Here is a 12,091-nt window from a genome sequence, read left to right as displayed (position 1 = left end):
GGATATAGAAACCAATACGTTTGCCAATATTGATAGTCAATAATTTTTTCATGTTATAGCTAATAACCATGATGGTCACAGAAATGATAAATCAATGATAAAAAATTATTTTAAAAAATACTGCGTTAAGCAATTTATGATATGAAATTACCCAAATATGATAACCTTTTGTGAGAGACCCCCTACACTCTTAACAAAAACTTTGCTGCCTTAAACTGTTTTGTTGAATCAACTCAGATTTACAAGTCAAGTCAACTTACTATTATTTATTTTGAAAAATATATATATATTTGCTATACACACATATTAAAAAAATTAAAATTTTAGGGCTGTCAAAAGATTAATCGCATCCAAAATAAAAGTGTGTGTTTACATAACATATGTATGCATACTGTGTATAATTATTATTTATATATAAAAACATATCCAATGTATTTATTTAAGAAAAATTGGTTATATTTATATATAAAATATTTATATTTATATATCATATAAATTATATAAATGTATATACAGTATTTAAAGGCAAATATTTATTAAAAATATACATAAAAATGTGTGTGTGTATTTATATATGCATAATATTTACACACAGTACACACACATTATGTAAACACAAACTTTTATTTTGGATGCGAGTAATCGCGTTTAATCTTTTGACAGCCCTAATAATTATATAGTTGAAAAAGTCAACTTTATTTTTTAAGTTATAACAACTCATCTCTTGTCTAGATAAATAATAGTGAATTTAAATGAGTTTATTCAACAACAAAAAATAATGCAGCAAATATTTTTTTTACAGTTGACGTAAACTATATATCAATTTACGATTTTTTTTGTCTAAAAAGTATAATTGGCTACACTTTAAGTGGATGTATAAACCTTAAGAGAAACATTTTACAATTTAAATTTATTTGTACAGCAGCAACTTTGTCAATAAACCTTTAATAAAGTTTCACAAGGAACTCGCCTTACAAACCTCAGTAAGTGTGATAAAGGGCACTGTAATAAGGAAAACAAACTAGAAAGATACAAAGCAAATAAAATCAATACTGAAATACATGTGACAAGAAATGAGAATTAAAAATGTTGTTTTTTCTTGTCCTAGAACCTCTTGAAGGTCCCCGGGGTGTACCCGGACCCCAGTTTAAAACCCCCTGACTTTAGAATACAGTCTAGGAAATTATAAATAATACATGATAATATACAGTTCACATTTACATTACATATATATCAACCTATTGTTCAAGTATTTAAAATCCCAGTCGATCACTTGTTTTTATTTTTTTCACTAACACTATTTCACTATTTCTGAGCTGGGGCAGAAATGCAGCATGCATTTTTAAGTGCCATTTGTAACAGAGATCAGGCCTTGTTTTGCTGACAACAGTGAGTCTGCAAAGATCCCCAGCTCCGGTTCCAGCGTTCCGCTCCGGATCTTGCAGCTCTCACTGCGTCGTGCTCTTCAGCTCTGTAGGTTTGTGGTTTCACAGGAAGCCGCTCGTGTTTGTGTTAAGCAATCCCTCCTATGTCATGTCTATGTAGCTGAGGTTCTGCATGCCCGTCTCGCCGTCTCACCTGCAAAAGCTTTTTCACACAGCCCGTGAATATCGCCGGCGTGCGAGCTCTCCAGGAAAACAGAGAGCGTCACACAGGGGTCGGGATCTCTGACTGGGGGGAATATAAAAGCGTGACGGTAGGAGGCTCGTGGGGGGGCTTTGCATCTGCTCTCCACCTTTTTTGAGAGACAACATCAATTGCCGTCCTCGGTCACAACTCGATGGACCTGTGGGGACATGCAACTGTTACAGCGGCTGACTCCGGATCAGTGAAAGCAGATTGAGAAAGGGAATCTCTGTGCTTGTATGTGTGTGTCTTTTGTTTTTGTAGGAGCATGGGGCTCCACACCAGGAGCCCTGCGTTGCCGGACTGAGATGTAACCTTAACGTTTAATTGTCATTGTCGACCGGCTCGGAATATAAAGGAAGCTTTTTCGAGTGCTCGTATTTGATCTCATAGCCCTCATAGGAGTGATTTTTTCAGCACGGCATGAAGAGTCACCCATGTGTCCATCCTGGACATCCCAACATGGCTGTCTACGACGTGGAAGATGTTCGGGAAGCCTCGGCTAGCCCGGTCAAACGCCTCAAAACTGACCATCCCCTCCCCTGTCTCCCTCCAGAGGAGGCCTACCAGAAGCTCGCCACCGAGACCCTGGAGGAGCTGGACTGGTGTCTGGACCAGCTGGAGACCCTGCAGACCCGACACTCCGTCAGCGAGATGGCCTCCAATAAGGTGAGTCACTGTTAAACTTACTGCCTCATGACTGCACGGTGCTTTCCGCTCGTGTCTGTCTCGGGGGAGAGCGAGACTTACATCAGAGCTGTTCACCTCAGAACGAAGGGCTTCCCTTGACTTAATGTTATTACCGCTGCCCGGGGGAGTTCAGGTAATTGGTGTGATTTGGCAGGGCCGTTGGCTCGCAGACGTTATCAGGTAGAGCCAAGATGGCTGGCCCAGGGGGTTAGGGTTTGAGGGAGATATACACACAATCCACGTACGTGCGGGATTGTTAGTCGGGCTGGCTGGGATCATCTGTCTTGATTTTTCCTTTGGCACGGTGACCCCCGGTTATCTGATACCGGGCACCATAAAGGAAATGACTCAAATGTAGGCTTGTATGTGAGTGTTGTTGCACACATGCATCTATGTATTTAAACATTTCGTCATTGTTTGTTTGAATTCTGGGACATCTGTTGATCTGCCAGGGACTAAATAGGCATCTTTTAATGTGGCATGAGCCCAGGACTGCAGTCTTAACCAAAACTTCCCTGTAATTCAGTTTTTAGGGGGGATATGGGGTAGAGGTCTTGTTTTGTTTTATGTGGTTGGCGCAGGAGAGAAGGGGGCTTATATTAATGAAGGTCACGTATCATATTTCACATACAGACTGGGTGACATTATGCTTCTTGTCATTTAAATGTGTGTGGTTCTTGGATTTGTGTAGATGTAATAGTAATTTGATTTTAAAAAAATTAAATAGTGCTTGACCTTGCAAAACTCAATGTTAGGGGATGTAAGTGGTTGTTGGGGTACGGTTATGCTGTTGTTGGGTTCTTGCTTGGTGTTTTTGGATTTCATGTCTCCACAATGTGACCTTATGGTACATCATTAAATACGGTAAATACATTGTCTGTGAAATCAAGGCTAGCGTCTCAAAATCTAATAATGAGATTTTGAAAGTTTGACTTTCTTGGCATCATCTTTACATTTTTATCAGTATGTGTTCCCTGGGTTCAAACCCATGTCCTTTTGCATTGCAAATGCTATACAGGAACCCGATTGATGATCTTAATCAATATTAAAGATATCATGATTATATTTTCACAGAATATTATTTAGATTATGTAGGGTAATTTTATGTGAAAAACTTAAAATAACTTTGGTTTCACATACTATCATCCAAGCAGGTGTATATTATTTATCAATTCTTTTTTTGGTGATTTTAGTCACCATCACATGCAGAGAAAAGGGTCAACTAATAAAGCAAGTTAGTATATAAAGTTGTAGTTGTAACATTGTGAAGGTATTTTGCCTTATGTAATGACAGTTTATGTTTTACAAATCATTGTTTACATATGTAACCGTTATTTGATTTTGCTGAGTAGCGCATCGGTTACATAAACTGTGTTTATTGTGATTAAATAACCATCACCATAACACCATAACATCATCATCTTTTATCGCTGAATACAGTATAAGTTCTGTTTATGAAATGATAAACTGGTTTTGGGCTAAATGCTGGCGGTCCCAAACTTTAACGTGTCATTAATGTAACCTTGTGAATGACTTCCAGTTACATCCTCACCAAACTGGGTAATTCTCACGAAATCCGGACTTAGAAGGTGTCCAGCATCAGATTTTTTTAAAAAGCCATTTTTTTTGCACATATAAGCTTAAGGTCTGAACTTACTATAACCATTATTTTTAGAGGATTTAAAAAATATTTCCTATAGAATTTTGACATTTATAAAAAATAATCATTACCGCATTATGATATTACATTAAATATATGCATTTACAAACTCATGTTTCGGTAATGAGAAGTAAAAAGTTGTCTAGGTACTATGAAAAATAAAATTTCAACTTTTATATGGAAAGAAAAAATAAGAACTGCTTACCTGGTAGCCATCTTGTGTGTCACAGTCAATTATGTCCCTTCCAACAATTTATTTTTAAATGTTAGTTTATTCAGGGCTTAAACAATGATTGCAAATAGTTGCTGAGGATGAGAAAATGTTTCTTGGACACATTTATATTCCTTATTATTTACCAATGATCACCAAATACCACATGTTTCTTTACTTAAAATGTTTATAGTACAACATGCACTGAAGCTTTTTATGTTTTAGATTTTTTAATTATAAATATTTCCATGTCAAAGACACAAAAACCAGTCATGGACACATTGCGGTAATGAAATTTTCCCCTTAAATGTGAAAACAAAATAGGTTTGCATGATGTCATTTAAAATCATGTGCAAAATAGTACATGAAGAGATGTTTGTAACTATGCTTCTTATTTTGATAGCATTTATTTTTTAATCAAAATGTTTTATGACACCTCATAAGTCTAATTTCGCGAGAATCACCCAACTGGGTGTCCTAAGGCTCAGTTATCGTAAATATAAATTAACCTAGATTTTATTTCGGTAACACTCGCCCATGCACAATTCTAGGGTGGTTTTATTGGTGCCTGTGTAGTTGCAAAAGCTTTTTTGATACTAGATGGTTGCTAGGGTATTGTGGGCGATTCCTTACTTGGTTGTTTAAATCACTAACCTATGAATAATAGAAACAGTGATGGGATTTAGTTTCTGCTTGTTTGTTTGTTCTTATTGTCATGGTAGACATGAACCTGATTCATAATATCTCTTAATTAACACTGACACCTACACCTACAGAAAGATAATTTTCCGATGTTATGCGCTACAATAATTCAATGTTTTAAAATGTTTATAGCAACAAGACACTTTAGATGACACGCTTACATTTGCATTCATTGCACAGTGTTTTAAGAAACGCAGTAAACATCTAAGCTTTGGCTTGATTTGCATCATCATCTGTATGTTAAAACACATAAAAGACTTATTATTATAATGCTACAGCGCTCAAATGCAGGATACATTTTACATTTCGTCTCACGCAGGACTCAAAGGACCAATCAAAGACCACCGCTCCTTCACGGCCCCTCTCTCTCTTTCTTTCACCCGCCTGCGTTATGGTTTGTTTTTGAATGTACTGAGCATGCGTCTGAATAACCGGCATAGACCTGCCACGCTGCATACTGATGAACGAATACCTCCACACACGCACGCACGCACGCACGCAGCAACAACACGCCCTCCCTGTCACAGCGCAGACAAACACACTAGTGCAGGATCCCACATGCTTGCAGTCGCCATGGAGACGCAGACAAATTGAGCCCTGCAGTGGGCTGCGAGCGAGCGCAGACGACACACATACACACACTATATTCAGCAGAAAGACACCCTACTGAAAGGTTAATGAGGTTCGATGCCAAACATCACAGCATCTTATTTGGAATCGTAAATGTAAAACATTACAACTGGATTTGATATATGTTTAGGATGTGGTGATTGTCACACGGTTGCGTCACTTACGTCACATTAGATTTGATGTTTTGGGTTTGTGTCTGGTGGTAATATTACTGTCTTTTGTGTATTAACATTAAAGCCAAATGTAATCTGTAGTCTTGGCCTGTTTAGACATGCTGGAGCATCTTTGAATCTTAGTGAATTGTCTAATTCAGTCCTTCTTGATTTTGAGCTTTTGTTTTGCCTCCTGTAGGTGTAAAAACATTTGATAAACACCGATAAATTCACGTATTTATGACATAATATTTTGTGCTGGATGTTTGAGGAAATCTGATGGAGACTTGTCTTCTTTTTTGTAATGAAATAATTTATTTATTAGTTTGCAACTATCTCTACTACACTGAAAAAATGATGATTCATTCAATTTACTACATTTTCGCAATCAATTTATTTAAGCTACATTTAAACAAAATAAATTAGAAAAACAAAACAAAACAAAAAACTTTTGTTTAAATGTAGCTTAAATAAATTGATTGCATTTACTTACCTTAAAAAAATTGAGTAAATTAAATGAATACTTTTTTCAGTGTAAAGTTTGTAATATCTTTAGTCCATTGTATGTATTAGGTTGTTATTTACTTGTGATGATGTATGACTTAAGATAACCGACTATATTTTTATTAGGGCTGTCAAAAGATGAATTGCAATAAATTGGCATACAAAATAAAAGTTTTTGCATGCATGTATGTATTTAAGAGACATTTAAATGTGTGTATGTATATATATATATATATATATATATATATATATATATATATATATATATATATATATATATATATATATATATATATATATATATATATATATATATATATATATATATATATATTTTTTTTTTTTATTGTATATAAATTAAAAAATATACATAAATTAATTGATTAATTTTTCTTACATTTATATATGTTTGTGTGCTTTTATATATAAATAATTATTACACATAAATACACACACAAATATATTATGCAAACAAAACTTTTATTTTGAATGCGATTAATCCAGATTCATCTTTTGACAGCCCTAATTTTTATGGTAGTTCACGGCTTAAATCATTAGCTGCATTTCCATTTCCCTTCAAATTGCGCAAATTTACATTGCGAATTGAAAATACGGCTAATGAAAACACACGTAAATTTTGGAAAAACTCCCAAAAAACTTTTTTAAGCATTCATGAGGTGTTTTTTACGGAGCCCCTAAGGGGACATGGAGCAAAAATTATCGCGCTTAGTTTTGCGTGCGCACGTGATACTTTCGTTTTCACGTGCGCACGCGATAGTTTCATGTGCGCACGCGAAAGTTTCACATGAGCACTCAAAACTAAACTTTCGGTTTTTTACTCCAATGTCACCTTAGGGGCTTGGTAGTTTTTCAGCCAATTTGTATTTCGCAAAACTGCAATGGAAACGTTTTTTTACGCATTTTCAGGTCAACTTGTATATAAATCACATAATCATTATTTGAAGATGGTTTTGTATGTACTAAAACCTCTCAGAAACACCTCATACGTGTTTGCTCCCAAGTATAAGAGGCTTTCCTTGCCAGTAAGGTTTGGATAACAATTCTACATCTTCTTTGTTTAAAAATAATATACTGTTATCTCAGAGAAACACCTCATACATAGCCGTTCTTTTCTTGACATTAATGTTGGATAACACTCCTACGTATCCTTCGGATAAAATAATGTCTTAAAATAACCAACTTACATTGGCGTGATTTTTGTATAGAGTTATCGCGACAGGAAAAAGTATGTTTTAATCCCATATCGTCGGTGAGTGGAAATGTTGTAATTTCACAAAAGTGGTGCACAAATCTGCTACCGTGACCTTATTCTGTGCATTTGGTTGTTATCTTTCTATTATATTCATATTGCAGCAAATCTTGTGAGTGGCCCAAGTGCCCAATTTCCCCAAAACGCCCAGCGTGCAGAAACCCAAAGTAAACCAATACTAAAAGGCAACATCTGGGCTGTGGTGGGAGTGGGGGGTAACTGTGGCCAGTTAGGTTTTCAATTATTTGGATCCTGCACGCGCGCTGTGGTAAAGCCTCCGACGTCCCATTGGTCCTTTGGCGAGAGGACTGCAAAGCACGAAACGTTGAACGATACTCAAAGAGTTTGCCGACGGCTTTAATCAAAGCCACACAAGGCCTCAGCTAAAGGCTTCGGTCTCCGCCAGACTTCACCAAACTACTTCACAGAAAACCACCGAGGTCTGTTTACCTCACTAAAGAACTGCTTTACGAAAAACAGCCTTCCTCGATCACAAAGCCCTAAATGTATTTCTCGATTAAACATAGTTTTAAGAATTTAAGTCATTATTCATAACATTTAAGCAGTAAATACTTATTCTTGATTTGTGTAAGCACTCCAGGTACACATTCAGCCAACTTGAATTCCTTGGAAATCGAAACCATGATGTTGGGGTTGTTAATGCCACGTTGAACTGATAACATCTGCATCTTTAAAAATCAAGATATATTACATAATTGCATAGACATGCACAATATATTGCATTAAATGCACGCCGCAACATGCGTATTGCAATTATTCGCAACAACTAAACAATTTTATTACTTTAAAAGGTTGTGTATAGACAGTTTTTACACAAAAATATTGTGCTTGTCTGTATTCAGACGTGAGGAAGATGATCAACGATCAGAAAGAATGTGAAACGTATGTTTGTTATATAATTTTTTATTACAAATACAAAGCCTATCAAATAGCGTTTATTTAGCAAGTCACTGCATATCGCATTGTGCGTCAATATCGTGCGGCTCTAGCCCCTAAATATATAGATGTTGTCTACTTATGTTCAGTATTTGTGTAATCTATGCATTTTCCCTATAAAAGTGGAGCTCAAGATGAAGTAGATCTCCAAAAATAGTTTTTCTGATGATGGAGACCTCCAAGCTGATTTTGGGTTGTGGTCAGAGGTTTTTTTGACTTGTTCCACACACATAATATAGTATTGCTATAGCATTAACATTTCCATCAACACAACACTGGCCTGTAGTCAGACTCTTCCTATAGCGTGACCACACTAATGCTAGTTAACTACAGTCTGTAATTCATCATCATCCAATGCAATCCATACAGGGCAAAATTTCCTGCAACAGTGCTTATAGTGCAGTTTCATTCATGAATGTCATAAAATGTATTTGGGAGCGTATAAGTATATGCACAGATAATTTTTGCTGGAGCATTCATGAGCATAACATATATACAGGAAATATAAATGGACATACACAGCATTTCCTTACATAATTTATCGCTTTGCATAAAGAAATGTTTTGACGTAAAACGCCAGCGCTGCGGTTTCATATTCCTTGTGATAGTAAAGGCTCAGTGAAGTATTGTGCCTTTCAGGTTCATATTCAAATTCGTCCCAAACAAATCCAACCAATGGCTATTTGCTTTAATAAAAGAACCACTGATCTGTTGTTTGTTTTTCAAATGAGGACCTCACAAGACTGGTTACATAAAAAATGGTTAAACAAAAAAAAAACATTTGTTATGCATAACATTTATAAATATACCCTTTTGAAGTACTTAAAACATATTTACAAGACATAATTTATCTGACATCTCACTGTACTGTTTGAATAAGTGTGTTGAACTAGTGTGGTGTGGTGTGTGACACAACATAACGTCATGTTTAATACAGGGTTCCCACGGGTCCTTGAAAGTTTGTGAATCTGGTGGGAAAAATTCAAGGCCCTGGGAAGTTTTTGAAAATATACATACATAGACACAGGTCATTGAAAGTGCTTAAATTTAAGAAGTTTTCTGGAAATAATCCATATTATTCCCTGTGTAGTGTAGGATAATATCATAAAAATTCTAGACTTTTTAAGCATACGTGCTAAACTGTTCGCTTTAAATGCTTATATCTTCTGTATGTGAATGTTGATTCATACCAAAATGCTTTTTTTGCATAGTTGTGTTTGACACATGAAAACGTCTCGGGTTACGTATGTAGGGAACGAGACGCTGCGTCTCCCTTGCCATACTTCATGTGTCCCTGTAACGCCGTCTTTGGCAATATTTCAGATAGCGATATACTTCCTGGCTCCCGCGTCACCTTGTCTTTGTCGTTAAGCCTCATCATTGGTTGAATTTGATATACACATTCAGACGCACTTTACCCTTGGAGGCGTCCCCAAAGTTTCACCGCAGTGACGCAGCGCGAGTTCCCTCGAAAGAGAACTGTAACAATGTATCTTAAAAGGTAACACGATGTAACCTTGCTCTCACTTGAAATGTGTCCCCACATTTAGTCCTTGAATTTGAGGATATTGGACCTGGAAAGTCCTTGAAAGGTCCTTGAATTTGAAGTAAGCCAAGGTGTGGGAACCCTGTAAATAGTGATTGGTTAGTTTACTAATTGGTTTGTCAGACTTTGGCTTTACATTGAGTGTCTTTTTTATTACAAACATCAAATTTAAGTAATAGAGTGATTTACTGGCCGATTGAAAAGGTTTGTCAGCGGATGTCGATAATAATAAAAATAATAAAATCCAAATATCGACTGATATGCGGCCTCTGCAATATATTGTCCTATCTTTTCATTTGCTTTTGATCAGTGTGTCAAAATTTGTACAAAAATGCAAGTTTAAATACTCGCTATTTTTTTAATATGCATAATGGAGCAAAATCATTGTTATGCATCTTGATAAAAATAATACGGATTGCTTTTGAACATATTAACAGAATGGCTGTAATTTTATTTGCATTTATCAAATGCTATTATCCTAAGTGACTATCTTTACAAATCTGTCAGATGTCAACACATGTATTGATATTGATATACCCAAACAATGGCACTAGGCTGCTCAGTCGAAGAATTGAATTGCTTCTTAAGATTAAACTTCAACATTGATAAAAACATAATTCACTAGATATGGAGAAATCACTTTATATTGAAACATAATTGTCATTTGATTATTGAAAGCACCCATGATGAACCGGTTTGTTGGTTGGTCTGTGACTGCTGTAGACGTGAGTGAATACATCTTACCGTGAAGACGTTTCTGCTCTTATGAGTCATCTAAGCTCACCGCCGCGTGTATGATTATACCAGGTACAAGGTGAGCCGCGAAAACAACCACGATCTCAAGGCCTGTATCCTCCATCAGTGGATGACAGACGTTCCAGCCCCCTTTCCTCTCTTGGTAATGAGCTGTGATTGGCTGTGGTCTGCCGAGGGCTCGAGCTGTATTGATTAAATGAGCAGTTCCATATTTGGAAGGCGTTGAGCTTCACAGCATCTCTCCCATCGTGCTGTGGAAAGAAGCCAAGCCATGTCTGTCAGCCTCAGCACCTCCAGCTGATCTGGTGTCAGCTTTAGAGATGCAGTTTATGGGCTGAGACGACAGAAGCGTTTGTGTCGCACCATCCAAAGGATTTAGTGGTGATTTTTTGCGGGTTTCGTTTTGGAATTTCGACAAAAATGCCAGAAGCGAATTATTTGCTATCGGTCTCATGGGGATATATAAAGGTTTGTCCTGAATGTGGGTTGTATGTGTCTGTAGATGCTGGATGCATGAAAACTAAACAAAATAGTTTGTTAAACTTGTTAAATGAGGTCACAACTGTATATATTCAAACAATGTGCGGTAAGCCACATGTAAATATTATGGAAACTAGTCGAGTATTTTACACCTCTTACCAAATAGGATCATACATGTACAATGTGTAAAATTCGGTAACACTTCACAGTAACATAGTTAATGTATTAGTTAACATGAACTAACAATGAACAGCATTAATTAATCTTAGTTCATGTTAATATTCATTATTTTTAATCAAAGGTTGTAACTGTTAACGCCAGTTTAATTGTTCAGGTTAGTTCATTGTGCATTAAATAAATAAAAAAAAAATTGGTAATTGTCAGCTAATGGTTATAATCAGTGGCGGCTGGTGACTTATTTTTTGAGGACGCACGTGAGAAGCTCGTCACAACATGTATGTAGTTCGTCATGTGTGTGGTTTTGCGTGTCAAGTGTGTGCATCACATGTCTTGTCAAAGACGCGAGTATTTTTGTGAATGTCAGTGTCTCTTTTATCATAAACAGGCTTGTATTTTTGACACTTGATGCACAAGTTTCACATGACGCAACAAACACATATTTTAAATTTGCGCCCCTCGTAAGAGCAAGAGCCGCCACTGGATATAATGTTAACAAATACAAACTTCAGTCTGGGACTAGGATAGACTGCCCCATTGTATTGTAAGCTTATTGTAAAGTGTTACTAATAATTCCTGAACACACTTTTGCATATACTGCATTATGGTTCATTGTTGATTACTTGATTATTTAAAGTTTTTTATGCCTGTGAACATTGTATGACTAAGTACAGTTCACCTACAATAATATAAAAACTGAAATTCGAATGACATGAAAAAAACAGAGGTG

General features: G+C 36.2%; 1 protein-coding gene across 14 annotated transcripts in view; it reads left to right on the top strand.

Moving 5' to 3' along the window:
- The window catches only part of LOC135745133 (3',5'-cyclic-AMP phosphodiesterase 4D), a 218,438-nt gene that overhangs the window by 193,453 nt on the left and 12,894 nt on the right, over nt 1–12,091 (top strand). For 13 of the 14 annotated variants that reach the window (XM_065263512.2, XM_065263507.2, XM_065263523.2 and 10 more), the window contains one exon: nt 2,183–2,295. The exons of the other annotated variant lie outside the window; for it this stretch is intronic. In XM_065263512.2, the coding sequence (XP_065119584.1) occupies nt 2,183–2,295 (113 nt within the window). The remainder of the gene's footprint in view (nt 1–2,182; nt 2,296–12,091) is intronic. 14 annotated transcript variants of the gene reach the window in all.

The sequence above is a fragment of the Paramisgurnus dabryanus genome, chromosome 10, assembly GCF_030506205.2.
Source record: "Paramisgurnus dabryanus chromosome 10, PD_genome_1.1, whole genome shotgun sequence".
Lineage (NCBI taxonomy): Eukaryota > Metazoa > Chordata > Actinopteri > Cypriniformes > Cobitidae > Paramisgurnus > Paramisgurnus dabryanus.
The sequence above is the reverse complement of the archived record's forward strand: the minus strand, read 5'-3'. Positions and strand labels throughout refer to the sequence as shown.